Here is a 24,313-nt window from a genome sequence, read left to right as displayed (position 1 = left end):
GATACAGAATTCCAAAGATTTAAAACTTTCATCTTGGATCTAAATGGATCATACTCTCATCCTGGTACTATGCCCTCTGGTTCTAGACTCTCCAGATAAGAGAAATAACCTCCAAGCATCTACTGCGTTAAGCTCTCTCAGAATCTTTTGATTTTCAATGAGATCATCTCATCACCTTCTAAATTCCAGAGAGTATAGGACAACACCCTAATTCCAGGTTTCAAACAACTGAATCAGTGTTGCACCCCATCTAGGGAAAGTACATCCTTCCTTTGGTACCAAAACTACACATAATACTCCAGTTGGGGTCTCACTAAATCTCTGCACCGTTACAGCAAAACTTCCTTATTCTTCTCAATCCTTCTTACAATTAAGGTCAACATAATATTTGCTTTCCTATTGCTTGCTGTACCTAGAATCATCTTTTCTCTTAATAACAAATGCAAAGTACTTATTTAGTACCTTAGGCAAGCCCTCAGATAAATTCAATTGTCTGAGAATCTGAGAGTTGAATATAGTACGTCTTCCATTCTGCTATGATTCAAATGCAGAAGTACCCCAAGATTATATGCGTGGTTTGTGAAAGAAGCAAACTTGATCAGCCAAAAAACTTTTCCTTGTAAATTACAAATCATAGAAAAATCACACCAATTCTGTGAATGAGTAGTCACTTTATTTCATTTACATCATTCCACCCAAAAAAAAGCCAAGCATTGAAATTTAAAAGAAAATGAAACCAGTGCCTACTCCCTGAAAGAATCCTTTTTGTTTTAACTTACGTATTAATTTCCTTTCCAAAAGCTTTATGAAGTCTGTTTCAAACACTGTTTCTGATGGGGATTTCCACAAACAACGTGTAAAAATGTTTCCCCTAATCTCTCCATTTTAAATTTCTCTCTTCCAATTCCTAACTCATCCATTGGTGGAAACAGTACCTTAATCTACTTATCAAAACCCTCCATAATTTCCAATATCTCTGTCATTTTCTTCTTCTAATTAAAAGAGTCCTAATTTCTCCGACTCTGACATTTCAACAAAAACCCCTCAAAACTTTTACCAAAATACTCTCGGGTTTTACCAGGTTCTTTTGCTTACAAAAAGGCCTCAATGTATCCCTAACAATTAACATTTTTGACATATCTGCGTGATTTCGTGTGAAATTCACATCTGTATGAACATATTTTCTCATCTTCCCAAAACTAATTGCTCTTTCAGATTTCAATCTGTTTTAATCTCTGTTATATTTAGATATCCTCCCTAGATTTGTGTACCATTGATAGCTTAACCAGATTCATTACAGCTACAGTAAGATAATTTAAAAATAGACAATATTTCTTTTTGGAACAAGTACAGACAGTTGAGGGGTGGAATCACATTTCTTTCTGCACATAATCTTTAGTAATGTATAGCACTGGTCTTCATGAACTATACTATCTTCCTAATTTTCCTTCCCTCTTCCTGGAAGTGCTCAATCAAACTGCCATTTTGTTTACAGAGTCTCACATCTCTTTGGTATCTTTTCTTCGCAGCAAATCAAATGTTAAAAAAAAGTAATGCAAAAATCCATGGGCCAAGTTATCTTTTCCTGTTCCTTGCTTTCTTAAATTCCTTCAACTGTAAGCATGGGAGAAAGCACACTTCAATTGATTACGTGACTCTAACAATCCACGCTGACATGAATATCCAACTTGGGCTAGCCAAGGACAACAAGAGATAGGCAATAAATGCTGGCCAGCCAGCAACGCCCATGTCCCATGGATTAAAAAAATTTCCAACAAAAATTCCCAGGCGTTTATACTAAGATCCAAAAAGATTGTAGCAAATTTTTCTGTCTCTACAAACAATGAGTCAACAGTCTGTTTGATTTTGATACCTCTCTTACGTCTTATTCTGCCCGAAACCAAAAGCTATAAGTATTGCCAAACCAATATCAAACAGTTCAATTCCACTGTGACTATGGTTCCCAACTGTAAGTACTCGAAAGATGCGAGGCAGAGGGCTAAGGAGCATAGTGGGTGGATAAGGAAAAGAGAAGCAGCACCAGGGTCCATGATTTCTCTCCTTGATCCTGCCCCCAAGATCATTACCATTAACTGAACTTAATCTTTAACCTGTTCTGCCCTGACTTCAGTCCGCATGTTCTCCCACTTCTTTCTTGCCTAACTCCTTCACGATTTGGTCATTTACAGAAATTAATGACCAATTTCTTTAATCATTAACAAAAAAGGCAACGAATCTGTTTTGTGCCCTAATGCTACATCACGGTTCCTACTAAATACCAGATAGACCTCTTGTGACCAATGCTTGTAATACAAGCATGCTAGTCACTGCACAAGTCAAATATCAAAATAATGAATCATTTTCATTTATTCCGCATAGAGCTTCCCTCCTTACCCTGACCACCCGCTGCTTATTTTTGAAAACAGTTTTGTTTCTAACCTCTAGATGCAGTCAGGAATGGATGAAAATCAATAGGAATATATGTTTGTGACATGAAGATTCTTGTAAAATATCTTGCATTATTTTTCAAATGTAATAACCAGAGGACCACTCTGAAATCGTGATGCAACCAATATTTTGATTCTAATTAATTCTGAAATGTGTTTAAAGTAATGCTGTTTAAACTGGCATTAATAACTGCCTCATCTTCTAAACCAAAATTATAAATGGAGTAGGAATCGTCGGATTATGGTGTTTCACCATCTGAACAGTCCCACCAATACCAGCTACCGTGTAGCCATTTAACACTAAGTGGGACGTTAAGCAGCTAAGGGCAAGACTGCTGCTCCCATCTTCCCACTTGAAGAGAGATGCTGGCCATTGAAACATCAGAATTGAATGGTGCCACAGGTGGCACTACAGGCAGTTCCAAAAAACAGGAGCCACAGAGTTCAGGCTAAATTACATCTCAAGTACCAGTAGGGACTGACTGGCAGGCTCCAGTGAGGGGAACAGGGAGCCAAGAAGTAGGAGTTGCATCTGATATCTCCACAGGACATCCCCACAGGAGGTAGCCTACTCCTTACCGGACATGAGTCCCCACAGCTAAAATTGCCAGGCCACCCATATGGCATGGCCCTCCAGAGGAGATGGGTAAAATAGCGGACCTCCTAAGTCTCCACTGTCTCCCACCGAAATGGAAGAAAGATATGGGAGTGGGGATAGGCAGCAGATGTCACGCATTGCATTTTATGAGTCCAACCTCACCTTCAAACACACCTCTGAGTGCCCATAAAATTTCACCTATGGCAACGTTGAAGGCATAGATGCTTAGTAAAGAGTATCAGCTGTGAGGTGAAGTAAATTTGTGCATAGATGAAAATGAGATACACGACATAGTACAGGAGGCATAATGGATTAGTAGAGCTGCGAAAATCACATTCATTATTGGAATGGATATGTCAAACCTCTACCTAGATAACAGATATTAGTTACTAAAGTTCAATCATTTTTATCAGCAATGTCAAACCATCCATATTGAGACTTCAGCATACATGCTTTCCCTTAATTGTTTTGACCATCCACATTATCAATAACACTTCACGGTCATTTAATAGAGTGTCGGGATTGTGCTTTATCAGTTCTAATACAAGCTCATGTTCATGAATAGCATCATCAAGGTTTAAGATTTCTGTTTTATGGGTAATGATACAAAAATGCTTCCAATTTAGTTAAGAACAAATCATTTTGTCAAAGTACAAACAATTTGGGCAGCAAATGCTTCAACCATTCTGTAATTCTTAATTGGATATTGAATAATTCAAAGCGATAGTTTGATTGCAATTAGGGGTACATCATATCCTTTGACAAGTAAATACACCACAGGATTTACTTGCTCTCTTAATACTGTTACAATTAGAGATGGCTAATTAAAATATCAGTAAGGCTTCCAGCTTCTGATTGCTGCATGATATCTGTTACATAAAAGGTCAAAATAGACAAAATTGCAATGCCGAAAAATACTCACAGATGAATTGTCTGGAAACACTCAACATGAAGAGCAGCTATTCGGCCAGGACAGGATGGCTGGCATCAGTGAAACTTTACCCCAATAAGCACTGCTTCCAGACAACAGATGGAGAAGTGAAAATGAAAAATAAATTTTATATCCTGCATGAAGAGAAACATTTTACAAAAATGATTCTAAGCATTTTCAATGTCTCCAAGCCTGAGCAGTATACAAAATATGATAACAGGACAACAGATAAGGGACTTTGGGAATGGTAGTGAAGAAGGGGGAAAAAATTTAACACTGAAACAGCATTTTTCCTCTCCTCTCAAACAGCATGAAGCCAGCAGGAATGGGGAGAGGGACAGACAGAAAGAGACAGAGAGGGAGAGAAGGACAAAGAGAGGGAGAGAGAGAGAAAGCGAATCCTGTGTGAGTTATTTGAGGTTTATTCATTCAGTTTATACACATCATAGTATCCTGGGACGTACAAGGACATCAAATAAACGCCAACAGCAATAATCAAAAATATGAAGGACAGGAGTGAAACAAAGCAGATTTAAAGAAGCAGTGTGGTGCAGGCATAATCTTTTCATAGGACTCTAACAGTTGGCGAGGCATGCCATTTATCACTTGTAGAAGCGAAGAAATTGTAACAGACTCAAGTCTACAAATTGACCACTCCAGCCACTAGTGGCAATAGTTGATTAAGACATGACTGTCTTTTGGAAAAGCAGAAAGAACAGATAATTAAACAAAAGACAGTACACTCACACAAAATCTTCTGCAGAATTACAGATTGCAAAAAAGACTGTAAGAAAGACTTACAGCAGCTGTCAAAATTAAAAATAGCAACACTTGACAATGTCTGCTTCAATAGTGGCACCTGCACAATAAGAGCAGAAGATTAATTCCTATTGCATCACCCTCTGCTGGACACGCAGGGAAACACATCAAAATCAGATCAATCTCTGTTCAATCTCCACCTAGTGTAAAGTCTGTATTAGCAGTTGATACACCAACAATTGCCCAGTGTATTCCTCAGCTTTTTGTTTTGTGATTTGCGTAGTTAGGAAACCCAAATTGCAAGATCATAATGTTGGAATATTTCAGAGGCATGCCACCATAGATAGCAGCCAGCTGATTCAAACACCAAGATCTTTGAAGCAAGTGCTCTGCCCGGTGCCACATCCCATTGAAGCCACTGTTGGAATCTTTTTCCAGATTCCTCATATCCACCGGCTTCACAAACACTCCTGATGGCTTCCCTGTATATTTTGCAACTATAAAATTCATGGCAATGTCGTCACAGTTCTGGGTCTTGTCTATTAAACTGTGTACAGCTGGGAGTTGGACTTTAAACTTCTCGAGGTAACTGGCATGGAAAAATGCAGCTCCAATTAGTACCATGGAGTAATGATCACCACTTCCACCTAGCGTATTCTGGAGTTCAAAACTGCCATAGCTGTAAATTCCTGAGGACGTTGTGACATGCTTCCGTGGGACAAATCCAACTATTTGATCTGGAAATTGCTGAAATACAAAACACAGAATAAGGAAATTCTTTCCAGTATCAGCTTTAGCTTTATTTCATACCGATTAGGACAAAGTTTTCCAATACCACAGGTTGGTCATTTGTCCATTTAATGTACCTTGATGCGGTTTCCTCTTAACTGCCATCTTTCTAAATTCTACAGTTCAGCCTACTGCCAATCATTCCCTTTACAGCAGAAATCAGTTTGTTGTTTTTCTTTGGATTGTCACTATACTAAGACTTTATGATAAAATAGTTAAGAGTCTCAGCATGGATTCAAATCCCTCCAGGACTTTATCTCTTCCTACCTCTGTAAACTCCTCTTGTCCTATAGTCCTTTGAGATCTCAGTGATCTTCTAAGTCTGGCCTCCTGAGCACAACAAATTTTAATTGCTTCTCCAATGGCTGCCATGCCTTGCAATGACAGGGCCCCAAGATCTGAACTTTTTTCACTAAACATCACTGCAATTCCCTTTTCTTTAAGAGCATCCTCTAAGTCCATCTCTTTGGTCAAGTTTTTGGTCACTGTCTCAAAATTTTCTAATGTGACTCTGTGTCAAACACTCCTGTGAAGTGCCTTGGAGGTGTTTTACTATATAAAGGTGCCATATAAATGCAAGTTGCTGTTATAATTTACCAGAGGACATGGCAGTAAGCCAGTCAGATTTGAGAATTTCCAAGTTCAATCCACGAGCTGTGCATCGGGTAATCTTTGACAGTACCCTAGAGTACACGAGTCAGGGTTTGAAGAGAAAAAGAAAGCCAGACTTTGCAATCAAATTGTCCTGCTCATATGTTCACTAGTGTGAAAATCAGAGGAGGACAAGATCTAGTTCAGCTGCAACAACTCCACAAATAAATCACCAGCCAATACTCTTTCTCTATGTTCACCATTTAAAATCATAGAATCCCTACAGTGCAGAACGAGGTTATTTAGCCTATCGAGCCTGCACAAACAACAATGCCCTACCCCCGTAACCCCACATATTTATCCTGCTAATTCCCCTGACACTATCATAAAATCATAGAATGCTACAGTGCAGGAGGCCATTCAGCCCATCAAGTCTGCACTAACCACAATCCTACCCAGGCCCTATTCTCATAACCTCACGTATTTACCCTGCTAATCCCCTTAACAATAAGGGGCAATTCAGCATGGCCAAACCACCTAACCCGCACATCTTTGGACTGTGGGAGGAAACCAGAGCACTTGGAGGAAACCCACTCAGACATGGGGAGAAAGTGCAAACTCCACACAGACAGTTGCCCAAGGCCAGAATTGAATCTGGGTCCCTGGTGCTGTGAGGCAGCAGAGCTAAACACTACTTTGTGAGGATAAGAGGGCGACAGTGGAATTGCACCCATCAGTGTCTTTGGTCGACTGAAAAGGAAAGTTGGGGGGCGGGGGGGAGGTCAAAGTGGAGTGCAAAACAGAAGTGTGTCTTAGTCAATGCACTAGAACATTCTTGTATAGCCTCTACAGTAATGGCTATTTATCCAACTTCTTTTGCATTGATTAGGTGTTGGAAATAATGAGGCTAATATTGTTATATTTACTGGTCTACACTCAATATTTTCATTTTTGAAATAGGACAGCAAAATGTCCAAAACTTCTCACAACATTCCAAATTTGTACTCATTGTTAAGGTAAGATACTCGAGAGTAACTGCATGTACAAGTGCCTCATGCTCTGTCCCAATACATTTTTTTTAATTCCTTCATAGGATGAGGGCATCACCACCAAGGCCAACATTGTTAAAGGCAAGATACTGCAGATGTTGGAATCTAAAACAAAAACAGAAAATGCTAGAAAAACTCAGCAGATCTAATAGCATCTGTGGAGCTAGAATAGAACCAATACAAATTGGTTTCCACTTTGCAGAACACCTTTGGTCCGTCGCAAGCCTTCCTGTCACTTGCCTTTTCAACACACCATTTTGCTCTCCTGTCCACATGTCGGCCTTTTGCAATTTCAAGTGAAGCCCAACGAAAACTGGAGAAACAGCATCTCATCTTCCAACACTGAGTTCAACAGCTTCAGGGCATGAACTCTCTTCTCTACCTTCACTCCAATTCCATTTATTTTATTTCTTCTTATCCTATTCCTATGAGAAGGATTGCAAGATGAATGACCATGACATCATGCTGAAAGACACCATTCAATTGTGGGGGGCAAAGAGGAATGCAGTCATGTTAGGAGATGGCATAGTCAGAGGACGGATATTGGTCTCTTCTGTCAAGAGCTGTGTTGCTTGCATGATGCCAAGGTTCAGGATATCTGCTCAGGGCTGGACAGAGACTTGCAAAAGGAGGGGCAAGATCCAGATCCAGTGGTCATGCTTCATGTATTTGCCAACGACATACGTAAGGCTAGGCAATAGGTTTTGCATAAAGAAAAATGAAGAGCTGGGCACTAAACTGAAAAGCTAAATCTCAAAGGTAATAATCTCTGGATTATTACCTGAGCTCCATGCAAATTGGCATTGGCTAAATAAGATTAGAGAAATGAATGCTTGGCTCAAACTCTGGTATGGGGTAAGTAGATACTGGTTCATGGGCCACTAGCATCTGCACTGGGGCAAGTAGAGGCTATACCATTGCAACAGTCCCAGTAAGCCATGTAACTAGAGAAGTAGAGAGAATTTTAAACTAAACAGCCAGGGCAAGACATCAAATTTAGGGAGATTTGGTAAATCAAAGAGTAAAGACAAAGCAAGAGAGAAAGGTATTAATAGGGGAAATGTTAAACAGACTGTGACAGGAAGGGACAAAAAGAACCAAATCTGAGTATTAAGAAAATAATAGCAGGAGTATGCTATATCAGCAGAAAAAGCTAGGGCTTACAAAAATAATTAAAAGGACCAAACTCAGGGTTCTGTATCTGAATATATATATAGGGCAAATTTTGATCTGATAGCCATTACAGTGAAATGGCTGCAACATAGCATAGTTTTGAATCCTAATATTAAATGATACAATACAGTTAGGAAGGACAGGAAGCTAGGAAAAGTTGGAGAGGTGGTTCTGTAAATTAATGATGATATTAGCACAATAAAGATATGACCCAAGTTCAGGAAATCAGGATGTGGACGTAGTTTGGGTAGAGGTGAGAAATGGCAAAGGCAACAAATCACTTGTGGGAATATGTGCAAGTCCCTTAACAGTAACCAAATGGTAGACAGGGTATAAAGGACACTATGAGTTTGTCAGAAAGATATGGTGATAATCATGGGACTTTTATAGATTGGAAAAAGCAGATGGGCAAAGTAACCTAGATAAGGATTTCATAGAATATTTTAGGGATAGTTTCTGAGAACAGCATGTTCTGGCATCAAACAGAGAGCAGACTATTCCTGGTATTGTGAAATGAAATAGAATTAACTAATTACCTTAGTGCCCCAAGTTAACAGCAATCATTACATGATTAAATTTTACATTCAGTTTGAGGGAGAGAACAGTGTGTCTAAGACCAGTATTTAAACTTAAATAAGGTAATTATGCAGGCATAAAAGCAGAGCTAGTGAAAGTGAACTGGCAAATTAGGTAATGGGATTGGTTTATAGAGATACAGTGGCAGACATTTAAGAGGTTATTTCAGAGTACCACAAAATAGGCACATTTCAATAAGAACAAAAAATTCAAAGTGGAGGACTCACCATATGTGGTTAATTAGAAATATTGCGCAAGAATGGGTGGCCCAGGTTGGAAGATCTGACATAATAATAAAAAATAAATGGCTAAAATATTAATGGGAGGAAAAAATAGTGTTTGAGAGAAAGTTAGCTAGAAATATAGAAACAGTAAAAGTTCTATGAATATTTTTAAAAGAGTTAAAGTGAGCATTGGTCCTATAGAAAGTACATTCGGGGAACTAATGGATAATAAGAAAATGGCAGATGAATTAAACAGGCATTTCGCATTGATTTTCCCTATACAGAATATAAATAACATTCCAGAAATTGCTACAAATTAGGAAAAGGAGGAATGTAAGAAAATTACAATCACCTGAGAAGTAATATTAGAACATAGAACATAGAACATAGAACATTACAGCGCAGAACAGGCCCTTCGGCCCACGATGTTGCGCCGACCAGTTACAAAAACAATGACCCACTAGCCTATACCAATCCCTTTTCGTCCATAAACCTATCCAGAGATCTCTTAAACGCCCCCAAACTAGACGCATTTACAACTGCAGCAGGCAGGGCATTCCAATCCCTCACCACCCGCTGGGTAAAGAACCTACCCCTGACATCCGTCCTGTAGCTACCCCCCCTTAATTTAAAGCCATGCCCCCTCGTGCTAGCTTTCTCCATCCGAGGAAAAAGGCTATCACTATCCACCCTATCTAAACCTCTAATCATCTTATATGTTTCAATAAGATCCCCTCTTAGCCGCCTTCTTTCCAACGAAAACAACCCTAGATCCCTCAGTCTCTCCTCATAGGACCTCCCCACCATACCAGGCAACATCCTAGTAAACCTCCTCTGCACCCTCTCCAACGCCTCCACATCCTTCTTGTAATGCGGGGACCAGAACTGCACACAGTACTCCAAGTGCGGCCGCACTAGAGTAGTGTACAGTTGCAACATTACACTGCGACTCCTAAATTCAATCCCCCTACCAATAAACGCCAAGACACCGTACGCCTTCTTGACAACCTTATCTACTTGATTCCCAACTTTCAGGGATCTATGTACACACACACCTAGATCCCTCTGTTCATCCACACTATTCAAAGTCCTCCCGTTAGCCCTATACTCGACACATCTGTTGCTCCTACCAAAGTGAATTACCTCACACTTCTCCGCATTAAATTCCATCCGCCACCTCTCGGCCCAGCTCTGCAACCTATCTAAGTCTCCCTGCAGACTATGACACCCTTCCTCACAATCTACCACACCTCCAACTTTGGTGTCATCAGCAAATTTACTAATCCACCCAACTATACCCTCATCCAGATCATTAATAAAAATTACAAACAACAGTGGCCCCAAAACAGATCCCTGAGGCACACCACTCGTAACTGCACTCCATGATGAATATTTACCATCCACCACCACCCTCTGTCTCCTATCTGATAGCCAATTCCTGATCCAACTTCCTAGATTACCCACAATCCCATACATCTGCATTTTCTGCAGAAGCCTACCATGGTGAACCTTATCGAACGCCTTACTAAAATCCATGTATACCACGTCAACTGCCTTACCCCCATCCACCTCTTTGGTCACCTTCTCAAAAGTTCTTACATAGCTATCAGGTTATTTAATTCCTCCTTGGGTTTGTGCTGCCATTTATATGATTAAAATAATGCTAGCATTAGTTAGCCTAATCAGGCTAAATCTGTTGATATTAAACAGGAGCAAGATCTGGATTGACGTTGAAGGTTGGAAGTTTGATAACTCATAGTACTCACTTGCTTTACTCAAACACCATTGCCACGTGGGTCTGTGGCAATGGTGTTTGAGTAAAGCAAGTGAGTACTATGAGTTATCAAACTTCCAACCTTCAACGTCAATCCAGATCTTGCTTGAGCAAATAGTTGGAGTTGTGGACAGAAGAGCCCACAGATCCTGATGGACTTCATCCTAGAGTTTTTACAGAAGTTGCTAGTGAGATATTTGATGTGTTAGTTTTAATTTCCTAAAATTCCCTAGATTCGGGAAGGTTCTATTAGACTGGAAAATAGCTAATCTATTCAAAAAGGGAGCAAGACAGAAAGCAAGATAGTATGATTCAGTTGGCTCAACATCTGTCATACATAAAGTTAAAAGCTATTATTAAAGACATTACAACAGGGCACGAAGATAAATTCAAGATAATCAGGCAGAATGGTTTTGAGAGAGGGAAATCATGTTTAATTAATGTATTGGAGCACTTTGGAGTAACGTATGCTGTGGATGAAGGGGAAATGGTGTATGTACTACACTGATATTTCCACAGACATCTGATAAAGTGTCACAGCAAAGGTTATTGCAGAAAACAAAAACTCATGATGGGTAATATACTGGAATAGATGGAAAATTGACTAGTTTACAAAAAAATAGAGTTGACAGAAATGGGTAATTTTCTGGGTGGCAAGATGTAACAAGTGCCACAGGGATCAGTGCTGGGGCCTCATCTTTTTATGTCTGATATAATGAATTGAATGAAGTTTCTGAAGATATTGTCGCTAAATTTGCTGATGACACAACGATATATATGTAGAAAAGTAAGTTCTGTAGAGGACATAAGGGAGCTATAAAGAAATACAAATATGTTAAGCGAGTGAACAAAGATCTGACAAATGGAGTATAATGTGAGAAAATATGAAATGGTCTATATTTTGGCAGGAAGAATTTAAAAGCAGCATATTATCTAAATGATGAGAAATTGCAGAGCTCTGAGATGCAGAGGGATGTGGGTATTCCAACACATAAATCACAAAAGATTAGTATACAGGTACAGCACATAATTAGAAAGGCTAAAGAACGCTATTGTTTTCTGAGGGAGTTGAATACAAAAGTAGGGAGGTTTTGCTTCCATTAAAAAGGGCGTTAATGAGACCACAGTTGAAATATTGGTCTCTGTATTTAAGGACTCACTTGTAGGCCAGACTAAGTTAGTTAATTTGTGGACATTTAATGGCAATCAACAGTAGTTTCATGGTGCCATTGCTGAAACAAGCCTTCAATTCCAAATTTATTAATTAATTGAATTTAAATTCCACCAGCTGCCAGGATGAATTACTAGTCTAGTGACATTACCATCTCTTCTCAAATCTTTACACTAAGCACGATTTGTAGTTAAATATATTAAATCAAGCTGAAAAGATTTAGAAAAAGCCAGCATCAACATAAGAAAGCAACTATCGAGCCACTCAGGAAAATATTTAAAAGCATACCAATGCACTGAGTAGGCATGAATCAGGAATGATGGTTAAAATAGCTAACTCACTGATTTTTAAAACATTATCCATATACTGTCGCTGGATAAATTGACTTATGCTTTTTTACAAGATTTGTTTTATTCCTTGGTGCATTCTGCTGCTTGAAAACTCAATAGCTACCCACCCAGTCAGGAAAACATTGGGTCACATACCTGCCACACTGAGTAGGCAAAATCAAGATCATAGGCGCTAATTAAAACATCATCATCAAGCATCAGGATAGCTGCAAAAAGGGAAAATGTATTAAAATGCTACTTTATAATCAAACAAATAATCATACAACAAACAGATATTAAACAATAATTCTCAAAAATATTCTACAATAGTAGATAAAAACCAAGAAGAAAATGCAAGTATTTTAAATACAGAAGATTATTTTCGACAAAAAAGGTCTATTTTTCAACGATCTCAGTTTTATCTACTCACTACTGCACAACTTATCAATCTTCGCTCTAGAAAGTCATCTATCTTTCAAACCCATTCATACTGTCCATTTAAGGGCATAGTCTGACAACAGCTTTTTTAGTTATGTGTTCACCAAGTGTGGCATCGCTGGCAAGATCAGCATTTATTGCATGTATCTAACCTTTTTAGGTTAAAGATTTCTGCCTCGCTTACTCCTAACTAATCCTCAGCTGTATCTTACACATGAATTTTTCACCATAGTGAAGAGTTTGCTTGAAGTAACTTTCATTAATTATACTCATAATATTGAAAATGCAAGCTTGGTGGTTTTGAACCCACTTCTTCAAATAGAAACATCTCTACTTCACAAATTATTTCTCAGAAATTAAATTTAAAATTTACTGATAACCAGGCCATGGAAACTAGATGTAAACTGTAACTGGGAAGAGAGGAGCAAGGCACAGTTAACAATAAAAGGAGAGGGAGTACAATGCAAAATTTTCATTGAACACAAGTTACAGAAATACACCGAGTTTCAAATAGCTCTGGGAAAGGGTAGAACAAAAAGAACAGGTAAAAAGCAGATGCAGCTAATTCAATCCAACAATAACATTTCACAAAATCTTACCTTTGGTTTCCAGTTCCGGAATTGGCTCCAGTCGGTTCCGCATTCTATTCATAGCCTGTTCCTTAAAAATAACAGGGATGGGATGTGGTCCCAGTGAATCCCATAAGTCTTTTGGCACTTTTATTCCAACACTATTCCAAACCACAATGATTTTGTGTAGATTTGGAATGGCTTGATAATGATTCAGCAGTTTAAGAAGCAAGTCTGTCCTGTTGTAGGACTGCATGATAATGGTGAAGGAATTCTGAGCATTGGTTCTCTGGTCAACCTGCTCCCTACGGGCAACAACAGCTTCACTTTCCACAACTTTGGGCAATAACATGGTTAGAGCAGCACCCACAATAAAGACAATGAGGACAGCGAACACTAAATAAGAGGGAAGCATCCTGCCACCAAACAGTCGCCTTGTAAATCTGTGGACGTCAAAGATATTTTTTAAGTACAATATTCAATATAACAGAATGGTAAACTGCAGGATCCCAACCCACCCATCTGCTGGATCCCAGATAAAATTCCTAGATCTCTTATCATTTTGCTGAAAGACAAAGATAACATAACTAATTAGAAGAAAAAAACACATTCTATACAATAAACTTATACTTTTAAAAATATCTTAACACTATCCAGCCACCATCATCAAAGATCAGGTCTTAGTATTACGTCAGAACAGCAGTTTCCAAACTTTGGATTGTCCCCCACTCCTTCAGGGCAGCAATGGCAATTGTGGAGAGGGAACTCTGACATGACAGCCCTGGACTCACCAAACTGGTGCAGCCAAACAGCAAAGAGGTGGATGGAGAACTCAAATGCCCTTTTTTAACCATAGGAAGAGTCATGGAGTCATACAACACAGAAAAGGCCCTTTGGCTCTTTGAGTCTGCGCCGCCGGTAACTAGCACAAAGGTTGTGCTAATTCTACTTTCAAGCACTTGTCCCATATCCTTGAATGGAATGTTATGATGTTTCAAGTGTTCATCCAAATATTTTTTAAAGGTTGTAAGGATTCTGGCCTCTACTACCCTCCCAGGCATTTAAGATTCCCACCACCCTCCAAGTGAATTTATTTTTCTCAAATCCCCTCTGAATCTCCTGGCCTTTACCCTAAAAATGTGCCCCCCTCCCCACAGTGATTGACCTCTCAACTAAGGGGAACAGCTGCTTCCTATTCATCCTGTTGATACTCTACATAGTCTTATACATTTCAATTGTGTCCCCCCTCAGCCTTTTCTGGTCTAAAGAAAACAATCCAAGCTTATCCAGTCTCTATTGCTCAAATGCTCCATCCCAGGCAACACGCTCATGAATCTCCTCTGTATCCCTACTAATGCAATGACATTCTACCTAATGAGGTGGCCAGAACTGCACACACTATTCCAGCTGTGGCCTAACTGTACAGCTCCAACATTATCTCCTTGCTCTTGTACTCTACGCCATGACTGATAAAAGCAAGTTTCCCATATGCCTTCTTAACTATCCTACTCTCCTGCCTTCAGGGATCTGTGAATAAGTACTCCAGGATCCATCTGTTTCTCTGAGCTTCCTGGTGTCTTGCCATTCATTAGATATTCCCTTGTTACTTTTCCCAAAGTGATTTACCTTGCACTTATCAGGGTTAAATGCAATCTGCCACTGCTCCGCCCATCTATATCTTCCTGTAACCTACAACTTTCTTCTTCACTATTAACCATCCTACCAATCTTGATGCAATCTACAAACGTGCTTTTCATTCCCCCCACATTTTTATCTATATTATTTATGTATATAACAAACAATAAGGATCCCAGCACTGAACCTTGTGGTATGGCACTGGACACCAGTCTCCAGTCACTCTAACAGCCTTCTACCACCACCTGTGGCAGCACAGTGGTTAGTACTGCTGCCTCACAGTGCCAGCGACCCGGGTTTGATTCCCGTCAGTTTGCAGATTCTCCCCATGTCTGTGTGGATTTCCTCCAGTTGCCCTGGTTTTCTCCCACAGTCCAAAGGTGAATGGCCATGCTAAATTGCCCCTTAGTGTCAGGGGGACTAGCTGGGGTAAATGTGTGGAGTTATGGGGATAGGGCCTGAGTGAGATTGTGGTCGAATGCCCTCTTCTACACTGTAGGATTTTATGATTTTGTAAGTTCTGCCTAGGTTTAAGTTTGTGTCCTATTACTAAGCCAGTTTTGATCCATCTCGCTGGGTTTCTCCGAATTCTATGTGCTTCAACTTTCTTAATCAGTCTCCCATGTGGCAGCTTGTCAAAGGCTTTACTAAAATCCATATAAACTATATCAATTGCACTTCCCTCATCCACCAATCATATCTTTTAAAAATTCTATCAAATTTGTTAGGCATGGCCTCCCTCTGACAAAGCCATGTTGACCATCCCTAATTAACCTGTACCTTTCCGAACAAAGATTAATTATATCTTTCAGAAGCACTTTGATTTGTGAGTGCCAAGCAGACATGGGATATTTATGCACTAACCTGGCACAGGCCAAGACAGGCACTCAGCCATTGTGTGGGAAAACCCAGGAAGTGACGCAGCTGAGCCAGGAAGGTGAGTGGAAACTTCAAAAGAATGCAGTTCACCACCAACTTCTCAAAGAGGGGATGGGCAACAGAAAGTCAATCCCAGGAAGAATTTTTTTCAAAAAGCAGTCGGAAGTTCATCTCAAGAGTCAGATATATGACAACAAGATTGTGAACTGTCTGGTTCAACTTCAGACAGTTTCCAAGGAGTGAGATGGGGTCAGTGGTGAGAGAGTTTGTAGTGGGGACCTAAGACAATGGCTTTGGTTTTTGTAATATTTAGAGGAAATTTCTGTATATCTAGTGCAGGATGTGAGAGAAGCAGTCTGATAATTTAAAGACAATGGAAAGGTTGAGCAAGGTGAAGCAGAGCTGGGTGTTGTCACTATATGTGGAAAATGACATGATTGTCAGATGGTGATTTTCATGGGCACTGTGTGGATGAGATATAGTAGGGGGCCAAGGATGGATCCTTGCGGGGACACCAGAGATAACAGTATAGCAGTGAGATCAGAAGCTGTGACAGCTAATTCCAGTTACAATTAGACAGAGAAAAATGGAACCAGCATTTGTTGGCAGGCTGTTTGTAAATATAATTCTGATGAAAGTTTGTGGACCTGAAACATTACCACTGGTTACATAAGAACATAAGAAATAGGAGCAGGAGTAAGCCATCTAGCCCCTCGAGCCTGCCCCGCCATTCAATAAGATCATGGGCTGATCTGTCGTGGCTCAGTTCCACATTCCCGCCCTCTCCCCATAACCCTTAATCCCCTTGCCTATCAAAAACCTATCAACCCGCGTCTTAAAAATATTGAGCGAGGCAGCCTCCACCACTTCAACGGGCAGAGAATTCCAGAGATTCACCACCCTTTGAGTGAAGAAGTTCCTCCTCAACTCCGTTCTAAACCGCGCCCCCCTTTACCCTGAGGCTGTGCCCTCTAGTCCTACTGTCCTTTCTGAGCGGGAAGAGCCTCTCCACCTCTATCCTATCCATCCCATTCAACATCTTATATGTCTCAATGAGATCTCCCCTCATTCTTCTAAACTCTTAACGAGTACAAGCCTAGTTTATTCAGCCTCTCCTCATAGGTCAACCCCCTCAACACCGGAATCAGCCTAGTAAACCTCCTCTGCACTCCCTCCAAGGCCAAAATATCCTTGCGTAAGTGCGGCGACCAAAACTGCACACAGTACTCCAGCTGCGGCCTCACCAGTGAGCGATACAGCTGCAGCAAGACCTCCCTACTTTTATATTCAATCCCCCTCGCTATGAAGGCCAGCATCCCATTTGCCTTCCTGACCACCTGCTGCACCTGCAGGCTGGGTTTTCGCGACTCATGCACAAGGACCCCGAGGTCCCTCTGCACCGTCGCATGCTGCAGTTTTTCGGTTCTTTCTACACAGATACTACCAGAATTGCTGAATTTTCAGTTTATGAAAGATCACTGTCAACCTGTTCTCACTCAACATCCATGCACATTTCAGCAGTTGTTCTGTTGTCCAGTAGAAATCACTGAGTCATAGTTTGGCCACAACGAAGGTTTCATCCATATGCAGACGTTTTTTGAAGTAATTACTTGTCTTGCACGAATAATACAAGGCAAAGCATTCGGAATAAAGTGGATGAGCTGGTGGCGCAGATCAGCACAAATGGATATGATCTGGTGGCCATTACAGAGACGTGGCTGCAAGGTGACAGGGACTGGGAGCTGAATGTCCAGGGGTATCAAGTGTTTAGGAAGGATAGGTGGGAGGAAAAAGGGGGGGGCGTAGCTCTGCTGATTAAGGATAGCATCAGGGTGGTAGCAAGGGATGATATAGGAATCAAAGAGCAGAACGTGGAATCGTTGTGGGTGGAGATTAGGAACAGCAAAGGGAGGAAGACGCTGGTGGGTGTCGTCTATAGGCCCCCGAATAATGATCTGGAGGTGGGGCGGGCTGTTAACGTGCCAATAAGTGCGGCGTGCAGGAATGGAACGGCCATAATTATGGGAGATTTCAATCTACATATTGATTGGTCGACCCATGTTGGACGCGGTGGGCTTGAGGAGGAGTTCTTGGAATGCTGCCAGGATAGTTTCCTTGAACAGTGTGTGTTGGAGCCGACGAGGGAGCGAGCTATCTTGGATCTGGTGTTATGTAATGAGACGGGTAGAATTAGGGACCTTGCGGTGAAGGATCCTCTTGGGGAGAGTGATCATTGTATGGTGGAGTTCCTGGTGCAGATGGAGGAGGAGAGAGTGGGTTCCCGGACACGCGTCCTTTGTTTGAACAGAGGGGAGTACGATAGGATGAGGGAGGAATTGGCGAATGTTGACTGGGGGAGCGCGTTGGAAGGTAGGTCTGCTGAGGAGCAGTGGAGGATCTTTAAGGAGATCTTTCTTGGTGCTCAGCAGAAATTTATTCCGATGGGTAAAAAGGACCGTAGGAGGAGAGGTAATAAGCCGTGGATAACGAAGGAGGTGAAGGAAAGTGTTAAATTAAAAGCGGAGGCGTTTAGAGTAGCTAAGAGCAGTGGGCGAGAAGAGGATTGGGAGAGGTTTAAATGTCAACAAAGATTGACAAAGAAGTTGATAAAGAAGGGTAGGAGAAACTATGAAGCTGGGCTAGCGCTTAATATAAAAAAGGATAGCAAGAGTTTTTATAAATATATAAAAAGGAAGAGGCTGGCTAGGGTGAACATTGGACCCTTAGAGGATGAGAGGGGGGACTTGGTGGTAGGGGATGGGGAAATGGCTGAGGTCTTGAATAACTATTTTGTTTCAGTCTTCACTGAGGAAGACGTGAATAATTTGCCGGGTGTTAGCGATGGAAAGGTGGTAGGACTGGAGGGTCTCAATGACATTATTGTTACTAGAGAGGCGGTGCTCGACAGACTGGAGGGACTGATTGTGGACAAGTCCCCAGGACCGGATGGAATGCATCCGAGGGTTCTGAAAGAAATGGTGGAGGTGATAGTGGATGCCTTGGTGGTTATTTTCCAAACATCGCTGGATTCCGGGGAAGTGCCGGAAGATCGGAAAACGGCTAATGTTACGCCGTTGTTTAAGAAGGGTGGCAGGCAAAAGGCAGGGAATTATAGGCCGGTTAGTTTAATGTCTGTTATAGGTAAAATGTTAGAATCCGTCATCAAGGAGGAAATAGCGAGGCATCTTGAGGGGAATTGCTTGATAGAGCAGACGCAGCACGGTTTCGTTAAGGGGAAGTCGTGTCTGACAAATTTATTGGAGTTCTATGAGGATGTGTCTAGGGCGGTGGATAGAGGAGAGCCGGTGGATGTGGTCTTTCTTGATTTTCAGAAGGCGTTTGACAAGGTACCTCACAAGAGGTTATTGCAGAAGGTCAGGGGGCATAGAGTTGGGGGTAGGGTGTTAGCGTGGATAGAGGATTGGTTGTCAAATAGGAGGCAGAGAGTGGGGGTTAATGGGTGCTATTCGGATTGGCGGTTGGTGACTAGTGGAGTGCCCCAGGGGTCGGTGCTGGAGCCTCAGCTATTTACCATTTATACAGATGATTTGGAGGAGGGAACCGAGTGTATGGTGTCGAAATTTGCTGATGACACCAAGATTGGTGGAACGGCAAATTGCGCGGAGGGTGTGGAGAGTCTGCAGAAGGATCTAGATAGGCTGGGCGAATGGGCCAGGAACTGGCAAATGGAATTTAATGTTGGCAAGTGCGAGGTGGTCCACTTTGGTAGGAATAATGGTAGGAAGGACTATTACTTACATGGCGAAAAACTGCAGCAGGCGACGGTGCAGAGGGACCTCGGGGTCCTTGTGCATGAGTCGCAAAAACCCAGCTTGCAGGTGCAGCAGGTGGTCAGGAAGGCTAATGGGATGCCAACCTTCATAGCAAGGGGGATTGAATATAAAAGTAGGGAGGTCTTGCTGCGGCTGTACAGGGCATTGGTGAGGCCGCAGCTGAAGTACTGTGTGCAGTTTTGGTCGCCGTACTTACGCAAGGATATTTTGGCCTTGGAGTGAGTGCAGAGGAGGTTTACTAGGCTGATACCAGAGTTGAGGGGGTTGAGCTATGAGGAGAGGCTGGATAAACTAGGCTTGTACTCGTTAGAGTTTAGAAGAATGAGGGGAGATCTCATTGAGACGTATAAGATGATGAATGGGATGGATAGGATAGAGGTGGAGAGACTCTTCCCGCTCAGAAAGGACAGTAGGACTAGGGGGCACAGCCTCAAGATAAAGGGGGCGCGGTTTAGAACGGAGTTGAGGAGGAACTTCTTCACTCAAAGGGTGGTGAATCTCTGGAATTCTCTGCCCGTTGAGGTGGTGGAGGCTGCCTCACCAAATATTTTTAAGACGCGGGTTGATGGGTTTTTGATAAGCGAGGGGATTAACGGTTATGGGGAGAGGGCGGGAATGTGGAACTGAGCCACGACAGATCAGCCATGATCTTATTGAATGGCGGGGCAGGCTCGAAGGGCTAGATGGCCTACTCCTGCTCCTATTTCTTATGTTCTTATTTTCTACTGAACCAAGTGCAGATGGCATAAACAATGTAAACCATAGCCACACTTGCAGAAAATGAACAACTTTTATTGGATGGCATTGGTGGAGCTGCACAGAGGCTAAGTAAAGCACTGAAACCAATAAGAGTGTACACTGCACGAAACAAGGTCTTGTTTTCAGTGGCCGAGTACATCAGGCAATGATTTACTTATCAAGTCACCAGAGCTCCTCTGAATTTCTACAGCAGAGCCCAGCAGGTCTGACAGCATTTGTGGCAGAGAATAGAGCCAACGTTGAGTCTGGATGACCCTTTGGCAGCTTGACGAACGCTCATCCTGAACTAAAACATTGGCTCTATTCTCTCTCCACAGATGCTGTCAGATCCGCTGAGATTTTCCAGCATCCGTAGCATTTTGCTTTTTTTCTAAGGTAGCTGTTTGTTTGTAAATAAGCTTTTAAAGCTATATAGCTTGTTGCACTGGGATGCAAGCAATCAAAACCACCCAACACGTGAAAATAGAGGAATAAACGCAGGTTAAGTCCAGGTAGAAACAGAAAAATAAAGAAAAATCTACTGATTGGTTATTTCAAGATCGAAATCCGTGTACAAACGGAGTGGGCCTACATATCGACGAGGAGGCGCCGCAATTAAGTAGAGCCCAGAATCACCGCTCTGCACATTGCCTGGATTTCCTCTTCTCTCCAGCCTCGACCCCAGGCCTCAGCACTGCGTCCCACAAACCCCATCCTCTGATCCTGAGGGACAGCGATAATTTCATCAGTGACAGGCCGCAATGTCGAACAGGAAGGAGGAACGTTATAATAGCTGGAAAACCGTATCCGCACTTTAACCACATAAATCCCGCAGCCACTGGAGCTCACCTCATATCTGCAGAGACCCCGACGGCACCCTCACTGCCAACTCGGTGACCGCCACCTGGCCCGGCAGCGCGCATGCGTCACAGCCAGCTAGCTCGGGGACAGCCACCTGGGCCGGCAGCGCGCATGCGCCAAAGCCAGCCGGCTCGGGGGACGGCCACCTGTGTCGGCAGTGCGCATGCGCTATAGCCAGCCGGCTCCGGGACTGCCACCAAGACCCGCAGGGCATATGCGCCATAGCTGGCAGGCTCCAGAATGTCTCACCTAGGCCCGCTGCCAGCATGCACATTCCATCTCTATTCCACCTTCAAATCCCTCACTGAACTTCATGGAGCAGTAACATTACAGAAGGAGACCAGTAGGCCATTGTCTCGCTCTCTCTCTTTATTACAAAACAATTACAAAAATACAAATGCAAAAATACATTACACTATTCAAGAAAAAAATGCATCTCAATTACAAGTTATGAAGATAACACTTAACAATCCAGTTGTCTCGCTCTCCAAGAGCATTTAATTTGATTTATTATTGTCACATGTATTAACATACAATGAAAAGTATTGTTTCTTGCGTGCTATACAGACAAAGCATACCAGTCATAAAGAAGGAAATGAGAGTGCAGAATGTAGTGTTACAGTCATAGCTAGGGTGCAGAGAAAGATCAACTTAATGCAAGGTAAGTCCATTCAAAAGTCTGACAGCAACAGAAAAGAAGCTGTTCTTGAGTCGACTGATACGTGACCTCAGGCTTTTATATCTTTTATCCAACGGAAGGTGAAAGAGAGAATGTCAACTCATCTTTCAGATAATTATTCAATTCCCTTTTCAAAGCCATAATTGTTTACAGAGCATGGTGGAGGTAGGATCAAAGTTTTTTTTCACATCACTGTTTCTTTTCCCAGTAAATGTACTTTTAAAGGCAAACCCATATCTGGTTTTTAATTAGAAAACTGAAAATGTTTGGAGTGAGTCAAGATGTTTTAGAGGGGGTATACAAAGGGCTGGTAGAGACCATCATAACGTTCACCATGACAGTCTAGAATGGTAACCTAAGTGGGAAGTGCCAAAGTATGCTGGCCAGGTGGCAAATAAAATCATTGGTAATTAGCAGACATCGCTCCATAACCCACTTAACAATGCAGTTAAGAGAAAAGCTCAGGCCATCATTAGTAATCCCTTTCATTCTTTATATCTTCAATTTGAAAGGCTTCCTTTGGGCTGGAGCTTTAAAATGCCTATTGCCACTCAGGTGGCACAGTGGTAAGCATTGCTGCCTCACAGCACCAGGGACCCAGGTTTGATCCCCGGCTTGGGTCACTATCAGTGTGGAGTCTGTACATTCTCCCCCTATCTGGGTGACTTTCCTCCTAAAGTCCGAAAGACATACTGGTTAGGTGCATTGGCCTTGCTAAACTCTCCCTCAGTGTAGCCAAACAGGTGCTGGAGTGTGGCAACTAAGGGATTTTCACAGTAAGTTCATTGCAGGGTTGTGAAAACTTACCCAGTGCCATAAGCTTATTAAATAGCATTCTAGTAGAGTATAATAAACTCAACCTGGTGTTTTTATTTATTTCATTTATTTGACTGCACTAAGTGCTGTAATGGCACATTGAACTTATGTTTGTATGATTTGGATTTGTATATGCACAAATGTATGAATGTAGGTATGCATTAAATATTCACTATTTTTAAACTAATACTATATGATCATATGTTATACTGGAGGTGAAACCAAAGACAAATTTCCACTTTTGTGTGGACAATAAAGGTCTATTCTATTCACCTTAAATCAGTATTCCCTTTCAACTCTTTTGCCAATGGAACTAGTTTCTCTCTCTGTCTACTCTTTTTCAGACTCCCTCATGGTTTTAAACTGCTCAATCAATTCTCCTCTCAACCTTCCAATAAGAACAACCTCAACTACTCCAATAATAAAAGCAGAAAATGTTGGATAAACTCAGCAGGTCGGGCAACATTTTTTAATTCATTGCTGGAACATGGGTGTTGCTAGCTGGCCAGCATATATTGCCCCAGCTATAGTTGCCCTTGAGAAGGTGGTAGTCAGCCGCCTTCTTGATCGCTGCAGTCCATGTGCTGTGGATTGACCCACAATGCCATTAGGAAGGTAATTCCAGGATTTTGACCCAACGACTACAAATGAATGGTGATATATTGCCAAATCAGGATGGTGAGTGGCTTGGAGAGGAACTTGCAGGTTTCGCTGTATCTACTGTCCTTGACCTAGATGGAAGTGGGTCATTGGGTTTGGAAGGTGCTGTCTAAGCATCTTTGGTGAATTGCTACAGTGCATCAGTAGACACTGCTGCTGCTGAACGTCAGTGGTGGAAGGAATGGATGTTTGTAGATGTGGTGCCAATCAAGCAGACTGCTTTGTCCTGGATGGTATCAAGCTTCTTGAGTGTTGTTGGAGCTGCACCCATCCAGGCAAGTGGGGAGTATTCCATCACACTCCTGACTTGTGCCTTGTAGATGGTGGAAAGGCTTTGGGGAGTTGGAAGTGAGTTACTTGCTGCAGTATTCCTAGTCTCTGACCTGCTCTTGTAGTCAGTGTTTATGTGGTGAGTCTTGTTGAATTTCTGGTCAATAGTAACTCCAAGGATGTTGACAGTGGGGGATTCAGTGATGGTTACACCATTAAATGTCAAGCAGCAGTGATTAGAGTGTCTCTTATTGGTGATGGTCATTGCCCGGCATTTGTGTTGTGCAAATGTTATTTGCCACGTGTCAGTCCAGGCCTGGATATTGTCCAGATCGTTGCATTTGAACATGGAACATTACAGCGCAGTACAGGCCATACGGCCCTCGCTGTTGCGCCGACCAGTGGAACCAATCTAATGACCCTCTAACCTAAACTATTCCAATATTATCCATATGTCTATCCAATGACGATTGGAATGCCCTTAAAGTTGGCGAGTCTACAACTGCTGCAGGCAGGGCATTCCACACCCTTACTACCCTCTGAGTAAAGAACCTACCTCTGAC

The 24,313-nt window shown here is 41.9% G+C and overlaps 1 protein-coding gene across 4 annotated transcripts in view; it reads right to left on the bottom strand.

The window, feature by feature from the left end:
• The window catches only part of extl2 (exostosin-like glycosyltransferase 2), a 49,638-nt gene extending 28,271 nt beyond the window's left edge, over positions 1-21,367 (bottom strand). For 2 of the 4 annotated variants that reach the window (XR_013887864.1, XR_013887866.1), the window contains exons 1-4: positions 21,314-21,367; positions 13,449-13,861; positions 12,568-12,638; positions 3,968-5,482 (exon numbers count right to left, since the gene is read on the bottom strand). Coding sequence is in view for 1 of the 4 variants with exons in the window: in XM_080195806.1 (XP_080051932.1) it covers positions 4,991-5,482; positions 12,568-12,638; positions 13,449-13,861; positions 21,314-21,318 (981 nt within the window). In the remaining 3 variants the exon portion in view is untranslated. Of the gene's footprint in view, positions 1-580; positions 5,483-12,567; positions 12,639-13,448; positions 13,862-21,313 lie in introns of those variants that run through there. The other 2 variants (XR_013887867.1, XM_080195806.1) reach the window with 2 other exon arrangements.
• Between the last annotated feature and the right edge of the window lie 2,946 nt (positions 21,368-24,313).

This window comes from Carcharhinus amblyrhynchos, chromosome 9 (genome assembly GCF_965287045.1).
Source record: "Carcharhinus amblyrhynchos chromosome 9, sCarAmb.v2.hapA, whole genome shotgun sequence".
NCBI lineage: Eukaryota > Metazoa > Chordata > Chondrichthyes > Carcharhiniformes > Carcharhinidae > Carcharhinus > Carcharhinus amblyrhynchos.
Note: the sequence above shows the minus strand (reverse complement) of the source record. Positions and strands in the feature narration are given on the sequence as shown.